This window comes from Citrus clementina, unplaced genomic scaffold, assembly GCF_000493195.1.
Source record: "Citrus clementina cultivar Clemenules unplaced genomic scaffold, Citrus_clementina_v1.0 scaffold_3, whole genome shotgun sequence".
Lineage (NCBI taxonomy): Eukaryota > Viridiplantae > Streptophyta > Magnoliopsida > Sapindales > Rutaceae > Citrus > Citrus x clementina.
In genome coordinates this window covers 25,542,987-25,562,509 of record NW_006262339.1, presented here as the reverse complement: position 1 = coordinate 25,562,509, position 19,523 = coordinate 25,542,987, and the positions used below count along the sequence as shown (strand labels likewise).

General features: G+C 35.7%; 3 protein-coding genes across 3 annotated transcripts; 2 read left to right on the top strand and 1 right to left on the bottom strand.

The window, feature by feature from the left end:
• Positions 1–737: 737 nt before the first annotated feature.
• On the top strand, positions 738–1,690 carry LOC18046253. The gene is made up of 2 exons (XM_006441961.1): positions 738–1,069; positions 1,354–1,690. The coding sequence occupies exons 1-2, from the start codon at positions 738–740 to the stop codon at positions 1,688–1,690; spliced, it is 669 nt and encodes a 222-aa protein (XP_006442024.1).
• On the bottom strand, positions 1,593–6,496 carry LOC18046252 (putative disease resistance RPP13-like protein 1). Its single transcript, XM_024189452.1, has 3 exons — positions 2,229–6,496; positions 1,818–1,923; positions 1,593–1,668 (listed from the first exon to the last, which is right to left on the bottom strand). Exon 1 carries the CDS (start codon positions 6,431–6,433, stop codon positions 2,261–2,263), a length of 4,173 nt encoding a protein of 1,390 aa, XP_024045220.1. The 5' UTR covers positions 6,434–6,496; the 3' UTR covers positions 1,593–1,668; positions 1,818–1,923; positions 2,229–2,260.
• Positions 6,497–15,877: 9,381 nt separating this feature from the next.
• LOC112099768 lies at positions 15,878–16,680 on the top strand. The gene is made up of 2 exons (XM_024187238.1): positions 15,878–15,988; positions 16,090–16,680. Exons 1-2 carry the CDS (start codon positions 15,878–15,880, stop codon positions 16,678–16,680), a joined length of 702 nt encoding a protein of 233 aa, XP_024043006.1.
• Positions 16,681–19,523: the final 2,843 nt, after the last annotated feature.

Here is a 19,523-nt window from a genome sequence, read left to right as displayed (position 1 = left end):
CGCCCAACTTTGGCAAACCTTTCATGACAACTTTTCAAAAGCTCTTTTATACGTGGATGCCAAGTAATTCAATTAATAAAACTTATAACATTATAAGAAAATTTAGTAGCCAATAAGGCTGTTGGTATTAAAGTGTTGTATTTTTTTTTTATCTACAATTGCTATAAAAAAATATAGTTATAAAATAAACGTTAATAGTTTGAATAAATATGACTCTTAAATTTTAATTTTGACAAAAACAGTAAAAATGTTATACGTTCTTTCATCGTACTAGTAGTAAATCGAATCAATTTAACTTTTAAGACATAATAGTTAATATTTATCAAATACTTTATTATTGTAATTTTTAAATTATAATTCTCCAATATCAATACCAAGCGGAGATTAAGTAGTGGTTAATTAAATAATAATAAAAAAATATGTTAGCTAAAATGAGTAATAGAACGTTTGTCTAATAAGACTAAAATTACCATCTGTTAATTGGTTGTTAGTTAATAATAATTTAATATCCCATTGCACAAGACAAAATAACCACTAAAGACAAAATCCAGCCTTGTTCTAGCCTTGATAATTTTATTATGTTTGCCAACGTTACGCAATTAAATTTCATTTCATCATATTAAGAGACAAAGAAATGTTGATAAAACCAAGGATTTATATGATTATATATAATCAATCAAGATTCAAGAATCATGGAAAAGAGAAGAAAAAAAAAATTTAGTCGAATTGATAATAACATGGAGAGATTAAGGGTTTCTCTTTACTTAATGATTGTCTTGTCTATCTTTCATACTAATTTTGATGGTGCTAATGCTACAAAATTAAAGAGTGACAAGCTTTGCAGCCAGTGCTCCAATTGTGAGTCAAAACAGTGCCCTGCTAGTGAAGCTTATCCCCACATGACGGCATTCGACAACACGCTCATCGCCGGTGCCTTGCAGTCGGATTTTGTGGACTCCAATGATCGGGGAGTTTACTCGGTTCCCGATATCAAAGGTGGTGAATCTGAGGAATATAATGCTTATTTTGGCTGGAAATCCACTTCTGGTTCTACTTCTGGGTACCACAGGTAAGATGCAATGTTACAACATTGTGCACATATTTTTAATTTCTAACTAAATTGATCAATTTATTGAAATAAAAAACAATGTAAATGTGACCTGCATTATTCTTCAAATAGCAATTTTGGATGCATTTCTTAAATTAAAAAAATTGTTTTGGGATTCAAAAATCTGTTCAATAATTAAAGGCTATGAATTTTGAGTTGATCTTTTTAGTTTTTTGAGAAGAATATATCAGTGATTCTGCTCTAGTTTATTCATAAACTAAACCAGATTTTTCAATAAACTACAGGTTTAGCAACTACATGGACAAGTGCTCAGAGGGTCAAAGCTACCTCGCAGTGGACAAAAATAAGAAGGTGAGACTTAGATCATTGAGCTCCCTGGAAAGCTTAGCCGAGGCTGACTGGAAATCGATTAATCCACCGAAGAAGCTTAACCACCAAGAGGTCAGATTCTGGGTTTCTCGCATGACAGGAAAATGCCTCACAATTTTTCCAGGGAAGAAAATCAAGAAAGTTGTTGGTGTGGCTGAGTGCAAGTTTGATGGCTCGAATGTTAACCAGCTTTTCGCCTTCAGGTTCCATTACCACAAGGCATTCTGTTGCTGTGGTGTTCACAATAATTAATTTTGTCAATACTTCTGAATAAAGAATATCAGATTGATGATAGTCCCCCGTTCAGCACTATGACTGAACAGTGCACTGTAGCATTCATTTGGAAATAAAAAAGACTTGAACCTTCTGGAAATATTACCCGAAGCCTTGTTGGATATTGATGGCAAAAATTTATAGCTTGGATAAGGTACTGAATGCTGCTGATTAAAATCAAGCACGAACACACGAATTTCTAGCCTCTAGTACTGAAAAGAGTGCACCAGTCGTAGCAATAATTAATAAACAGCATATCAGAAAAACTAAATTAAAAACAATATTAAGGCAAGAAATAAAGCCTTTACATCAGTTGGATTACTGCCTTTAAATTTCAATTGATGAACGCTAAAGTATATTATACTTTCACTTTCACGGGGAGCTCCTTGAACCGTTTGCAGAGGTGACTGCCTCAGAACTCCCCTTACAAAATCCCTTTACTTCGAGAAAAGACAAAATGAAAAGAATCACTACAATCTGCAAATCCAACAATAATTTAACAAAAAGCATTAATTACCTTATGAAACTGCCATTCTGGAGTATCTATGATCAGTCGTAGATGAATTTGCCATCTATGGCTACACGAGGGATGTGAGATATTTGAGACCATTCTTTTCCTTTATACCTTTTGAAATCCTTTTTCAGCAATGGACAGCCATCAATATGTAATTGCAGGAGTGATGATGGAAGGCCAAACTGTGGAAAGGATTTGAGCATTGGACAGTTACTGATCCACAAATATTCAAGACAGGTGAGGTTACTAAAACCCATTGAAGAAAGGTATTTCAATCTAGGGGATCCCCAGATGATCAATTCTGTTAAAGAATTGGGCAACATCATTCGCATCGCCTCGTCTGGAAAGGACTTGGCATTATGGCATTCATGAATCCAGAGGCGTCTAAGAGAGTTAAGCCTGTGCAACCCCCACTCAATCAGTGCCTTGTACATTTTGACATCTTCAACTTTAAGTGATTTTAAATTGGTTGGAAAGCCTTCTGGTGGGAACGATACAATACTTGGACATTCGCTTATTTCCAGTTCTTGAAGAGAGTTGAGTTTGTGCATGTTGTCAGGCAAGGCTTGCAGTTTCTCACAACCACCAATTGAAATACATGAAATTGTGCTGGGAAGCCCTCCAACTGGAAAGGATGCAAGTCTTGGACAGTTGTGTAAAAACAGCCTCTGTAAACAATTGACACTGTGCAGGCCATCAGGTACTGACTCCAGCTTTGGACAATCAATTATGTAGAGGTATTCAAGCGCTTCAAGTAACTTGATTCCTGACGATATAGTGATGAGCTCAGGACATTCATAAATCCTAAGGTATTTCAGCAAAGATGGCGAAGAAGAACAAGCATTCAGTTCATCTTCAACTACCAACTGCTGCAAATTCTGACAATACCATATATCAAGGCTTTCAAGTGATAAAGGTAGCTTGCATCTTGCGATGAATGTTAGTGAATCACAATGGCTAATGTACAAGCTTTCCAGTTGTGCATTGTTGCCCATCATTTCCTCCGGTAAGGATTTGAGAGCTCTGCTATTTACAATTTCAAGAGACCGCAGATTATTGGGAAGAAACTGTACCTCCGGAAATGGAACAAGACTCATGCGACTTTCATCGATTGATATCTCATCTGGGTGGGTGAGAATATTCAGTCTTTGCACTGGCTTCCGAAATGGAGAAAACATATGATGCCTCCTTAGCTCAATCCATTGGGAATCACCAACTGCCAGAGTTTCCACATTCTGAAATCCTTGCTTTAACAACTTTCCCAACTCTAGAAAACTAGAAATAGGCTGAGTTGACCTGAGTAGTAACCTGGAGTCAGATGGGCAGTTATTGTATATCATCCCTTTGCATCCATATATTTGTAATAAACTATTTGAAATAGTCACACACTTCATCTGTTCAGAGTCAATTGGAGTGCTGCATGACAGTCCTTTGCATTCATCAATTTCTAACCTGCAGAGCTTCGGAAAGCTTGAGACACGAACCACCAAGTCTGGACATTTAGTAACAACAAGAGTCTCCAATGAAGGAAGAAACTCAGGCAATTTTCCTGACAAGTTGGAACATCCCACAACAGAAAGTTCATGGAGGCGAGGAAATGCTTCAACATGCTCATTTTCAATGATACTAGTGTCCCAGCACTCCCATGCTGGCATATTCTCAAAATGAAGAGTCTCTAATGATTGAAAAGGCTTTGAGCAACCTTGTTCATAAATCTCAGCACCGATAACTCTTAGCCTTGATAACCCTTTGACCGTGAGGTGTTTAAGTGAACCCAACAACCCGAGTGAAGGCAAAGACGTGCAGTTTTCACAGTTTTCTAATTTAAGGACCTCCATATTACAGAACAGAGGATCTCCAATCCATAAAGGAAATCTTAGGCCACCATAGCATTTGACTGTCAGCATTTTTATATTTTTATGAGGTCGTAGCATGTCAAGAACATTTTCCTCCCCTACCACATCTCGTGAGTCATCAATTTCAGAACCCCATTGTAACAGCAATGCTTCCAGGTGTTCTTTCTCAAATAACATGGCTTCTCTTGCATCTTGTGAATTAGTCATATTCTCTAATCCAGAGATGCAAAGTTTCCCTCGAACAAACTTTAGATCGCTCAAATCTTTCAAAGTGGATACACTACCCCTTCCCACAATAAAATTAGACAAAGTCTGGAGATACTTCAACTTTTTAACTCCCAATGGCATCTCTTTGAGCAAATTTGCACCTTCAATGTCAAGATGGCACAAATTGATCAAATTCTTTAGCTTGGATGGTAGATTCATCAAACAAACACAATCTCTTAATATCAAAATTTGCAAGTTCAAAAGTGAGCATGTTGACTCGGGTAAACTTCTTATCCTAGTGCCAGCAAAATTTAGGTATCTTAACAGTCTCAAATCTGTAAATGAAACAGGTAATTGAGTGATATAATACCCTTGCAAAGATAACACCCTCAACTTCTTGAACTTTGGCAATAAATCATGTAGAAGCATATTAGTTACAAAACTAACATCAGTGCCACCTCTTTTGAGTACTGGCAAGAATGTCCTCAAATGCTCAACTTCGTAGAGAAAATTGAATTTATTTTTACCATCAAACTCACCACGGGTGTAACAAGAATGACGAACCTTTCTGAGTTTTTCAGCTGATAGCTTACCGGCATCTTCTAACCTGGAAATGGTTCTTCCGGAAACAAATTGAGCAAGATCTTGGACAAGGTCGTGCATCACAAATTTAGAACATTCACTACTTGATCGTTGAAAAATTGACCTCGACACTAGGTCATGAAAACACTTGCTGCCCCAATCCTCCAGACGCATATTGACTGCTGATTGTTGAATAATACCTTCAGCCATCCATAAGAAAACAAGCTCCTTCTCCTCGAACTCATAATCTTTAGGAAAAATTGCACAATAAGCAAAACATCTCTTCAAATGAGATGGAAGATGATGGTAACTCAATCTTAACACAGGCAGAATCCCACTTTCTTGCAAATCCCATATTCTGCTTTCTAGTACATCCCCCCACTCTTCATCTCTCTTGGAGCGCAAAAGGCCACCAAGAGTTTTTGCTACCAGGGGCAGGCCTCCGCACTTTCCATCAATCTTTTTCCGATATAATTCTGAAATTTGATGTCCGTCAACATCTCTCCCCTCAAATGCGTGCTTCATGAACACAGACCAACAATCTTCATCCGATAAACGCTTCAGATTATAATGTGCAATCGGTCCCATTGTTGATGCAACATGTGAATGGCGAGTGGTCAGAATTATCTTACTATTTGGTGCAGCAACAAGGAAAGGAGCTTTCAGGTCTTCCCACGAGCTGTAGTCCTCGTTCCAAACATCATCTAAGACCAGCAATATCTTTTTTCCGTCCACAGCCTTTTTCAATTCAACCTGCACTTCATTCAGAGCCTTGAGATCACAAGGCGCCGAGGTGATTGACTCAAGAATTGCCCTTGAAATGCTCAAGACATTAAAATTGTCCGAGACACAGACCCAAGCTTTTAAGTCGAACTTAAAATCTTGTACGGTCCTGTCATTGTAGACCTCCCGAGCAAGCGTTGTTTTGCCAACACCCGCCATGCCGACAATGGGGATTACACGAAAATGGGCAACACTTGGCTCAGCGCTCAACACCATTTCAAGAATTTTAGCTTTATCTTCATCTCTGCCATAGATGGCACGTTCAGTTGGCACACTTGAACTGGGCGGTCTTCGATGTGCAGCAGAAGTAGATGAAGGTCCTGCAGGAGTCAACTGCAACCCAAGTTCAGTTCTTTGTTTACAGAGTTCCTCCAACCGGCTGGTGATATGTTTAATTTTGAACCGGATACTGAAATTGAACTCAACACTGCTGGGGTTTAAACATGTGAAATAAGCAGCAGGGATGATGAGGCTCTGATGATCAGGATCCTCTGCCACCAACTTGCGCTTCAAAGCTTCTGTGGCGAACTCATCCAGCATGTCCTCTGCATCATAAGCCAGGTCTCGGAGATCTTCCAGCCAAACTTTCACAGCCTCGTCAGTCAGTTGCTTCTCCTCTGCGTCGCTGAGCACAGCCTGAATCATCTTCAAATTTTTGTCCCATTTTTTGAGCTTTGATTGAACACCCTGATGGGTTGCAAACTTGAGCAGCTCACCATTTGCCAATCTGTCAAATAACACCTGAAAGAACGCAGCGAGTAAGAGCTCTCCTACGGCCATGGTTTTGATAGCGCACCGAAATCGAGTCGTCAGAAGAAGTGAACAGTAGTGGATTGATTTGCATACAGCTCTCTTCGAGGAGGAATTATCCACCAGCACCACCAATCATTTAATTAATAATTAAAAAATAGGATTTTTATCCTCATTAAAAAATACCTTTTTTATAGAGGCCCTTAAAATATTCCAACCTTCTATAGATCTGAAAATAATTATCACTAATGATAAGAAATTTATCATTTGCCCATTTAACATTTGGTCAAAGTTCAGAGATACTCAGGGTGGATTTGGTATTGTATCTCAAATAATGTTTTCTATACTTTTTTTAGAAAAGAAAAATGATAATTTTGATGTGAAAATTTTAAAAATGAAAATATGTTTGGTAGTTTGTTTTTAATATAGTATATGAAAATGAATATAGCGAAAATATGTTTGACTATTTATCTAAATATTTAGAGATAGTGAAAGAGAGTGGGAGAATTATTTTATTAATTATTTTTTTTTAGTAATGATATTATATTTTGTGAGTTTATGCTATAATTATCGAAATTTGCAATCCATTATATATATATTGATATTGTTCATGTTATTTTTTTCCAAAAATAAAAGACATAAAATTAATATATTATTATCTTATAAACATACAAATACATACATCTACCTATATACATATATTTATATGAAAAGAGTATAAGATAAAAGAGTTATATAATAAAGCCATTTTCTACTCTTTTTTTTCACAAAAAGTGAAGAATGAGAACATCTCGTTCTCTTCAAAAATCATAACAATGCAGAAATAAGGGCTGCCAAACATATTTTTTTCAACTTTTGTTCTTGAAAAAAAAAAAACCGAATGAAAAACGTTAACAAACAGCCATCAAAATCTTATAAAATTATCATTAGTCCATGAAGTTTTTAAAGATTTTTTATAAAAGGACTACTATCCCTCTAATAGCATATTATTCCATAAAAGAAACCATGTCGGTAATTAAATTTTTAGGTAAAAGTTAAGTGGTCCGACAATAATTTTGGAAGAAATAAAAATTAATTGGCATCTGAATGATCAATTTACTATTGTGACATCACACTCTAACAAATGTTAATGAAATGCAGAAATGGTGACTTTGATAAACAATTGACGAACCTTTAGGCTAATCAATGATATTTTTAAAAAATCTTAAGTATTTGTGAACTTTCGTTAAAAATTAGGTGGATTATTGAAAATTTCCCTTAGCGTTAATAACAATAAGTGATTCAACAAGATGAGCCACTCATCATCACATTATTTAAGATAATTTTACATAATAATTTTAGAAAGAAAAATCCACCAAGACCTCCAAAGGTACTTAAAAATGTACACATAAATTCCATCGATTTTAAAAATGGTCACACATCTTATCTTTTAAACAATTTTGTCCGGATAGATTTCAATTCCGTTAGAGAAATTATAATCAAATGACATTGATTTTAACTTAATCAATCTTCATAAAAGAAATAATAACTTAATCACTGAATAACAGATAAGTTGTTAAATTATTGAGTATCTCAACTAAATAAATATATCGTGTATATATTAACACGTGTACGTATGTATAGAGTTGCGTCTCTTAGCCTGACTTTTTAATGACAACAACAATTAACAACAAAAAGTAGCTAATTAGATAAGGTGAGAAAAAAGAAGCTTCTTAAGTAGTAAATATTAACAACAATGGCCTTTCAGGACCAATATATATTGTTATTGGAATAGAATAGTTATACGATAATGGCATTATCTGAGTAACTATACAAGGTATATTTTAGAGCGTCCCACAGTCATGAAACAGGAAAAGCGAGAGAAGAATTTCCGAAGTGAGTAAATTAGCCATGTCGATTTGAATTTTTCCAAAATTAACTGGCTTCTTGCTTCCAAACCAAAACTCTGTAACCTTTTCTTACACGCAGTTTTTTAATTTCATTGTTATTTATCAATTTTAAGAACATGAGATACCCAATGAAAAAGTAGCACCAATGGAAAAGTCCTTATGAAGCAAGAAACCTATATTAAAATAGTAATATCATAGATTTCAATATTTGAGTATTAACTTAAGTCCTAATACCCTGTATTATACTCATCTATCAGATGATAGATTTTGTAACTTATAAAATTACTTAACACCATCCATTGGATATATACCACATCATGAGGATTGAAATTAAGATTTAGATATTGAGATACTTAGCATTATTCATATTGAAATCCTTTATTAAAATAATATTAGCATTACTACAGCACTCATTTGCCTCTACAGAGTAAAATTCATTTATTAAGTTTGTAACAAAATCAATATGAAAATGAGTTGGGTTAAAAACTAAGAATTTATAGAAAAGTCTCAATCCCTAATAAACCCTTTGTTTAATTTCGAAAAAAAATATCTTATATATTGCAAATGAAAAGGTTTCCGATGGTCAAATCCACATCGTGATAAAACTGCATGCCATATATACATTAGAAAACAAACATTCATAAAAGTTTTTATTTTAAAAAAAAAATCAAGAATTTAAATGAATAGTAATCATAAATTAACATATGCACTTCCTTTTTAATTAAGTGTATTATTTTAACATTCCCTTTTGACCTAAAGTTTTAAAAGTTATCGATTCATTACAACTGTTGTTGACAAATTTAACGCAACTCAATTTCCCGACATAAATAAATTGGTGTGCATTGTCAAATTTGATAAGTTTATTAAATAGATCGTGTTTGGACTAATTTAAACTTGTCATGACACAAAATCGAGACAATACGAACATGATGTAACGACCCCCATTCTCAAATTTTGTTACAATTACCAATTACAGAATAGCTTAATTTGTGTTAAGCTTATTTAAAAGAAAGAGAGAGAGAGAATAGGGTGTTTAATTAGAAATTGTGCCTGATTTGAATCTGAAGAGGAAATAAGAGAAGCCAAAATTATTTTAGAGAAAGGGAGTGCACGCATGAGAGAGAGGGGCGAAGAGAGCTTTTGAAACCCAACCTGACCTAAAAACCAACCTACTACCCACTTCCATTTCCGACCACATTACTGGCAACGTAAGGTAATGACCAAACCCTCAGATGAAGCCGGTCATTTCTTCGCCATCATTGTTGTACAAATTTTATTGAACTCGCAAGCGCACGAATTTATTGTAGAATAGATTAACGGTGACGAGTGTCAATCCCACAAGTAGGTGGATTTTAATTATATATAGAATTAATTTTCTATGAGGGTGTTTAGATTTCTGATGAAAGTGATTCAGACTATCCTAGAATTTAAATGGGAATGACAAAATTAAATTAAAGTGAAAACTATTGTAATTGAAGCGCTTGGGTATCTAAATACGTATCAACATGCTCCATGAGCTTAATATTCCTTATTAGTGCCAATTAAATCATAAGGGGGATTCCACTCCTCATGAACCACACTCTAATCAATATGGTGCTAAGGGTTTCTCGAGCTAAATATTAATAATCTTGTACTGGGGTGCCGGTTAAACTAGGGCGGTATCTAGACAAGATTATTACTATTTGTCAACGAAAAGTCAAAACATCCACAATAATTAGAGGGGAAGAGAAAATAAATTTACCAAATAAAGCCCAGGGCACATGTTGAAACTTCACCTTAAACCCAAGCTTGAAAGAAAATTATCTACTCATAATTCAACTAAGGACAAAGTAGGAATTTATTAAAATACTTAGAAAATACAAGATGGAGAAGGAATTACAGAAAATTAAACTCAAAAATGAAATCAAGGATGCCAAATTAGGGGGGAGAGCCCCCTTTTTTATAAATACATTGAGTAAATTATGGTTATCGCATTAAAAATATTTTGGACACTCAGGATTGCGCCACGTTATTAGTCAATAGTACGCGGTTTGACCACACGGTTTGAATAGTACACGGTTTGACCACGTGGTTTGAATAGTAACACGGTTTGAACAGTGACGCGGTTTGGTTGTAAATAATCCCGTGTATATGCATGTACCGTATGCATGATTTTTCGTCACTAACATGTTGCACGTCACTGATCAACAGTACATAAGAATTTTGTCCAATGGAATCGTGACACCTCATTAGTCAATGCTACATCATCGGTTAATGCCATGTCATCGTTCCGTATATGTGAACAATGTCGTGAACAGTAGTATGGACAGTACAGTACATATGAACAATGACATTTTTCTTTTTATACTCTTCCTAAGGTTTCCGACTGTCCTGTGTTCAAAAGTGATGTCTGTTTTGCTGCTGATTTCTCGTTCATTGTGAAATGACCATGATGCCCCTAAAATACATAAAATACTTAATTACAATAAAACACTCTTAATTAAATCATAAGAAGCTTAAATACATAAAAGTAAGGGTGTTAGTAAGACTTGAAATGTAAAATGATTTTTTCCTTTATAAATATACATTTTCTAAAACTCAACACACCCCCCAACCAGCTTATTACTAGTCCTTAGCAAATAAAGTGAAAACAAAATTCAAACCCAAAATGATTTTTTTTTAAAACAATCGTGTTTATTCAATCAGACTAATAATAGCAATCAAATAAAAGTATAAGCATTATCTCCAGTCTACAGAAACATCACACCCACATCAACCATCCACGTGAATCAACCCAGCAGACTTTGTCATGGCTACTTTCAAGAATGACATGTCAAACCCCAAAATCTCATTGGAAGTAGTGACACTCTCACAAGGAAATTAAACCCAATAAAAATAGTCGCTTCAATAAATGCTAAATTGAGAGATAATAATAAAGAAGTAATGTCACACGTTCTCACCAAAATGAAAGAAATATGCCCACAACTTAGAAATAATACAAGCTTAAGTCAAACAAAAATGCTAGTCAACCTAATTTATTTTTTTTTCTTTTTTTTAATGCACCACTACAGCTTTTTAGCCCATATATCTAGCTTCTACTTCAGACCATAGCTTCCTAAAATTAGGAAAGACTTTTATTAGGATGTAACGTAGGCTAGGGACATGACTAACAAATGAAGAAAAATAGGAAAAACAAAATATATGTTTGAGAAAAAGTAAAGATATTTTAGAAATTACAAGTGCATTTTGCTTATTTATTATTTTTTTCTTTCTTTTTTTCCTTTTTTTTTTGAAACAACAATTCTTTTTGTTTTGTTTTTTTTTTTGGTCACAACTTCACTAAACAAAATAATTATTTACTTTTTTCTCAAACATAAATAGGTAATGAAACTTATAAGATATTGGGTAATACTCCAAATCAGAGTGGGTCAAGATGATAAGTTTGACAAAGAAAAGTTTTTTTTTTTTAAAGGCTCAAAAGGGTTAACTATTGGTTTTTCACAAAAGGGATGACTAGAAAGGCTCAAATGGGTCAAAGATGGACTTTCCATCATCTTTTAGGGCTCTAAATAATCTTCCATATCAACTAGTTAGATGTACCTCAAGATGTAGCAACACACATTTTTTTTTTATCTTACAAATTTTTTTTAAAGGGTTGACTCAAAAGAAATCTAGAGATCGTATAAAATAATAAATTGATAAGCTGTATGAAGAATGAGCAAAAATGATTACTTTCCAAGAAAAACGACAGGCTCAAAACCTCACTTGGAATTTATTATAACATGTGCATTCCTTTAAGCAACTCATATTTGTCTCCAACATCAACATGTAGAGTAGCAAACATGGCGCAACATCACTTAAGACCAAAGAGAATATAAATACTAAAATTTGAAAGTCATCGTGTTATCCAATGTTATAAAATCACGCAATTTTTTTTTTAAAAACGACAGTCTACCCCCCAACCTATTCTAAACATGAAAAGAAAGTATGTATGCAAAAAAGTGAAAATGATACGGAAAAGCTAATTAGAAAAGTTACACTTAAAATGATAGAAAAAGAAAATAGTTTTTTTTTTTTAAACTAAGAAGATGCGTTTCTAGAGGCACTACACTCCATATTCAGCCATCTTCGACTCAAAGATTTGAAAGTATATATTTATAAAGGAGAAATTGGAAAGAAGAAGTTAGAAAAAAAAATGATTGTCAAAAACTTAATAAAGAAAAAGAAAATGTCTGGAATTTTTTTTTTGTTTTTTTTTCAAACGAAGAAGATGCGTTTCTAGAGTAATTACACTCCATATTCAGCCATCTTCAACACAAAACGTTAGCCACGGTTAGTCTCTACAATAAAAATTATGTAAAAATTAACTAAGATTCCACAATTGTCAACTATTCTTTCCCTCAACTAGAACGAAACATTATCCTCAATATTTTAAAGGAAAGAAGTAGAGTTTAGAAGACATCACCTGGGTGGTGCAACAAAGAAGAAAATATTTACAGGTGGAGAGTTAAATCTAATTTGTACTTCTTACTGCGGCTACTGTTATCATCATTATTTGGAGACTCGAATACAAAGGTCTCAGGGTCTAGCTCTGGTCTATAAGCTTGTAACAAATCAAGTAGTTCATTAGCAGTGTGAGCACAAATAAAAAGCTTTTTCGTTGTGGAATGAATGAAATAGTTTTTTATTGCATGGTTAAGAAATGTGATGAAGCCATCATAAACGTTATTGACATTTAATAAATCGATGAGTTTCTGATGAATGTGCAGATTGGCCCAATATTCTAATGTGATAAGTGCCTCTAGTGTTGCAAGATCTCCTAGTAGGAAAATAAAAGCATCAGCATGATTAATCATTTCAGTTATTCTTTCTTGCATACCTGAGACGACTAACTCTTGTCCATTCGGTGAGTCAGACAAACTGCCCAAAGGTTTTAGGGCTCTTGGGATTATGACTAACACTTGGCTTCCTCTGACAAAAACAGCTTTTAAGACTAATTTTGATAACCCTCGGTTACCTCCTCCATATACTAAGTGTAGTTTTCTCTCTGCTATGCTTCGAGTAAGATCTATGGCTGCCTCAACGAACGCTTTATGTTTGCCATAGTTAAATCCAGAAAGCACACAAATGTTCTTTAATTGTTTATTTGGAGTAGCTACCATTGGGATACTTCTCAAAAATAATTTGTAAGTGCTTGACAAAAATCATTTTTAAGAATCTTGGTGACAGTGGGTTATAGTTGTGTATGAGGTGGCATGTTAGTGTCAATTAACGCGTAATGCACATGGCTCAAGAGTAAAAAAAGAAATAATAAAAAGGAAAAAAACAAATAATGATAAAATAAAATTATTAAAGACAATAATGCAAATGATAAAACAATAGTGAAATAAAACAACAGTGAAGTAAAAAGATATTTACAGGTAGTTGCGACTGTGGCTCACATCTTCCTCTGGTTTTACGTCCAGAAACAGCTTGAACGCCCTCTATGAGTCGAGGATAGGCTTCCCATCCAGTTTTCTTATAAACTGGCAAACAAGGTCGTTTATAGTCAGATTCCCGAGACTATATCGTGCATTCTCTTTCTGGAATAATAACCATAACTGGAGAATTGCTCCTTGTACATATCCACTGAGATACATTTCAAGAGACAAAAGGATATCATCCAATGACTCCTTATTCAAGTCATCCCTAATGAATTGAATCTTATCTTCCCTATTATCAGACACCATTCCTAAAGAACATGGTTTTTTATCACATCTCCTTTTGGCACACTTATGACAAGCAACATAAATTCTTCGAGCTCTTCGTTTTCTTGCATAATTTCCTTCACCACAACCAAGCATGTATGCAATAAATTTGGGAGGTAACTCACCTGCCAATCGTACTTTGGCCTCGATTAACCAGTAGATATTAATAGGTATGTTATTCCTCATCAGCAATCGCATGCGTTCAGACCGAGCTTTATAGATTGTAAAGAGGGCATTTTGAGGAAGTGAAGGAAATTGATTGTGAAGCTTTGCTAGAATCTCATGTATGTCCATTCATTCGCCTTAGAGTATCAGTTATTATGGGAAACTCAAGTAACCGACTTGATTATCACGGAGTACCGTTATCCGCCACTTCACTGGGGTAACAAACTCAAGCTCACAACCAAAAAAAAAAACTAAAACACACAAAGAAAATTACAATTGTCCTCTTATTAAATTTACCTCAAGCTCCAACTAGATATTGTAGACATCTCCATCAATGTCTCTGAGTTGGCTTTCTAAATCATCAACATGAGATACTAACTCTGGTGGTTGTAAAGCTCAAATATGATGTGTTTTACAAAATCGAATCTGCCTTTTGAGATTAGATTTTACACGTTGAAGTCGTCTAAGAATGTCCAGGAGGAGCTATTTAACTGAGGCACTCATGATTAACAATGATAAAAGAAAACTTAATGGTTAAACAAACACACTTATGCAAAAATAATTTCAATTAAAAAAACTAGTAAAAAGAAAAAATCAAATCAAATCATTGAAAAGAAAGAAAAATCTCAATTCAGATATGGTGGGTCACTCAAATTTATTTCGGTGTCCCTCCATGTGGTTGATACTCTAGATATAGTTTTAACACATCACACTTTTATTGCGCTACTCTGATAGTTCAATTATACTTCTTAAAAAAAAAATCACAGAGTCTAAAGGTTTGGCATAGACCTAATTCTATTCATCCCTACAAAATCCTTCCCAAGCGATGTAGGATGTCACAAACATCCATACATTTTCGGTTGGAAATTGCTCTGATAGCATCTGTCATGACCCAACCTAGACCTGACAAGATATTGTCCGTTTTGGGCCTTAACAAGGCCCGCACGGTTTTGTTTCTGGGGCGCCCATACACCCCAAAATGCTTATTGCCAATAAAATTTTGAATCACCCTTTATAAACCCAGCATCTCTCTCGTGCTTTACTGATGTGGGATTTGCCAAGGATGTTACATATCTATCATGACCCAACATAGACCTAGCAAGATATTATCCACTTTGGGCCTTAATAAGAGCCCTACAGTTTTATTCCTCGGGTGCGTATACACCTCAAAACGTATCTTGTCAATTAAGGTGTAGATCACATCTTATAAACCTAGTATCTCTCTTATGCTTTGCCGATGTAGGATTTGCCGAGGGTGTTACATACGGCCCCCTTAGGGACTCAACAAGCCTTAATAAAGCCTGCACGATTTTGTTCCTAGGGCGCCTATACACCTCAAAACGCGTCTTGCCAATTAAGGTATGGAAAACTTGTTATAAATCCAGTATCTCTATTGTGCGTTGCCGATGTGGGATTTGTCTAGGGTGTTATATGCACCCCCTTTAAGGACTCAGCGTCCTCGTTAAGGTTTACCCCACTATTGCACAAGAGGACACGCAGAGCCACTCTGATACCATCTGTCATGACCCAATCTAGACCTGACAAGATATTGTTCGATTTGGGCCTTAATAAGATCTGCGCGGTTTTGTTCTTGGGAGGGTTGCGTCCAAATATCAAAGGTCGATTGACCATCCTTATGCTTAATAATGATGCTGATTTAGTGGATCGAGCAATTCTTGTTAAGAAAGATATTCATGAAGCTCAAGTTACAAGGGATTAGAGGAATAAAAAGAATCAGCAAGGTGGACCTCAAAATGGAAGTTTTTATGGGGAAGGCACCTAATGCCAGAAGCATGTTGGCGGAGGTAACAAATGCGATAACAAGGTTGTTCTTGATACCACCGCTCGGAAAAAATTTCCTACTTGTCGTCATTGTGGAATGAGTCACCCTGGTAAATGCTATTAGAAAATTGGAGCTTGTTTTTCTTGTGGAAAAACTAGACACAAGATTATAGATTTCCCAAAGAGACGTAGTGGGACTGCAAACACTCAGAGTAATGAAGGGCAGAGGAAGAAACTGAAGGTGCAAGGGCGTGTCTTTCCGCTAACAGAGAAAGATGATGAGGTGTCCAATGATGTGGTGTCAAGTACCCTGTCTTTATTCTCTAGGGAAGCCAAAGTTCTTTTTGACCCTGGTGCTATATATTCATTTGTATCTTGTGTGTTTACCCATTGTGCTGATGTGCCGATCACGCCACTAAATATTCATGTGTCAATTAGTACCCCTATGGGGGATTGCCAGTTGGTAGATTATATTTATGAGTCATGTGTGATTAGATTATGTGATAGGCAATTTCTTATGGACGTCCTACCCTTAGAGATGCACGATTATGATTTGATTTTGGGGATGAATTGGTTAGGACCTTACAATGTTTTAGTGAATTGTTTTGCTAAAGAAATTATTTTTTGCCTACCTGGCGAGGAAGAATTTCATTTTCATGGGAATCAAAGGAGTCATAGAGGTTTAATTTCTATGGTTAAGGCAACAAAATGCTAAAAAATGGGGTGTGAAGGATTTTTAGCGTATGTAGTTGCTGACCATTCTAATGAGGCATGCCTTAAAGACATACATATTGTAAGAGAGTTTGTTGACGTATTTCCTGAAGATCTTCCTAGACTACCTCAGGATCAAGAGGTTGAACTTACTATAGAACTAGTTCTCGATATTGCACCTATTTTTAAGGCACCATATTGGATGGCACGTGTTGAGTTAAAAGAACTGAAAGTCCAGTTGCAAGAGTTACTAGATAAGGGTTTCATCTATCCTAGTGTCTCACCTTGGAGTGCTCCCGTGTTGTTTGTAAAAAAGAAAGATGGTTTAATGAGGTTGTGTATTGATTACCGATATTTGAATTTGGTTATTGTCAAGAATAAATATCTTCTTCCCTGAATTGATGACCTCTTTGATCAATTACGAGGTGCAATGATATTTTCAAAAATCGATTACGATATGGGTATCATCAACTGAAAATCAGAAGTGAGGATGTATTAAAGACAATCTTTCGAACTCGTTATGGGCACTATGAGTTCCTAGTTATGCCTTTTGGGTTAACTAAAAATTTGGCAAACTCATGTCACATAGTTCATAGGTTTACTCAACCAAATAGGGAAATGATTTAATTCTATTTTTCTTTCCACAGCCGTGACACTAGTTGTCCTATTTTCCTTAAAAGTTTTGTGAGATAGCTTATCAAGGCATTAAGGAACCCATCCTTTGTTATAACAAGACTTAAATCGAGGTCTTGTCCAAAATAGGCAACGTACTACAAGCTTATTTTTGTTAGCTCCCTTGCCATAAACACGTTGTCCTCGAATAGCCTCATTGAATTTTTTTCTTTAAAGCTCTTGGTCCTGGAGAAGTATCTCTGTAAACAATTTTAGTCCGTCTTAGTCTATCATTCATTCGTTATTTATAAAGCCTTCTAAGATCTTTGACAAGAACTCCACCTAAGATAAACTATTCAATCTTGTCAATTTTTGTCCATCTTTTATTCCTAGAACTTTTCATACCCATAATGTTCCTCTTTATGTCACAAAACAAATGTAATCAATTCTATTAGACAATCTGATTAGACCTTAAAAGAAAGTCTACAGTATCCTAAACTAGGGCTCTGATACCATCTGTCATGACCGAACCTAAACCTGGCAAGATATTGTCTGCTTTAGGTCTTAATAAGGCCCGTACGATTTTGTTCTTGGGGCGCTCATACACCTCAAAACGCGTCTTGCCAATTAAGGTGTAGATCACCTCTTATAAACTCAGCATCTCTCACGTGCTTTGTCGATGTGAGATTTGTCTAGGATGTTACATACACCCCCTTTAAAGACTCAGCGTCCTCACTGAGGTTTGCCCCACTATCGCTCGTTCCACCATTGCTCAAGAGGACACGCAGAGTTGTTCTGATATCATATGTCATGATCCAACTCAGACCTGACAAGATATTGTCTGCTTTGTGACTTAATAAGGTTCACACGTTTTTGTTTCTAGGGCGCGTGTACACCCCAAAACGTGTCTTGCTAATTAAATTGTAGATCACCCCTTATAAACTTAGCACCTCTCCCATGATTTGTCGATGTGGGATTCGCTTAGGGTGTTACAACTTTAATGCCTATACTGTTAGTAGTCCCAATAATGGGCTAATTACAAATGCTCTCCAAGGGCATGTGCTGACAGTGCGGATCAGACCGCTTCACTTTGGATATCTCATAAACCTGTTTCAACGTCGCCATCAACGCCATCACATGCCCGGGCCGGCTGCTGCTCGACGCAACGCCCATCGCCTGTTTGAGGTACTAAGTAACCGATGGAGACTTAAAGGTGAACTCAAACATATGGTCTTTGAAAGTCATTATCGTGACGGACATTGAGGTACCTGGCTTGAACTTCTGCGTGCGTGCATTGGAGTCCTTGTAGAAGGCCATTATATTGAGACGCTAAAAACCTAAAAGTGCATTAACTGTTCCTTCTGCCTGTACGCCGCCGACTGCTACTGTTATCTGGATCGTGGCTGCCACCAACCACCAATTCAGAATCTCTTTCAATGATGCCATGTGGGGGTTGATGACTTGATATTGAGGGTTTTATTATTGTTATGTGTGCACACAACTATGCTAAAGTCACTCATACTTTTATTTATATAACAATTTTAAAAAAAATTCTTTTAATCCTATTAATTATTTAGGTACTTTTAAAAAACAAAAATATTTAGTATGGCAGTTTATGAGAGAAAGTAAGTAAGGGATGAAAAATTGATAAGAAATAAGTTTTCAAGTTACTTAAATATGGTTGCATGTATGTTGTTACATGAATATGACGAACATGTTACATATATGATTTTACATATTCAAGGCACTTGTTGACGCCTAATTTTTTCCCACCTGCGGTCAAACCAAGTGCAACAAACAAAGAAAAGGTGAAATGGTGCCAAAAATGGTGGTTTCCGGCGTGCCCACGCAGATGCTTAAGTCAATATAGTTTTCTTTGGAGTTGAATCTGGGTAGTTTCCATTCAGTAGAGTGTCCATACCTTCTTTGGCAATTTTTCCTTAAAAATACCTTTATGGAGAAGAAAATACAGCATGCTTCTCAGAGTGGGTGTTGTTACCCTATTTTTGAGGGTGTTGTGGGTGTAGTGGCCTTTATAGCCAACTTCCTTACCCACTTTTGCAATGCTTATGTGATTCTTCCTTAATGATAGGTGTTATCCCAAAATTCCATCCTTCTTGGCATGATGGGTGTTGATTCTTTCAAAATTTAGATCGAGGTCTCCTTATTTCCCATCTGGTTCGAGACTTCCCACCTGACAACACCATCCTTTCCTTTGAGGGATTCGATTTCCTC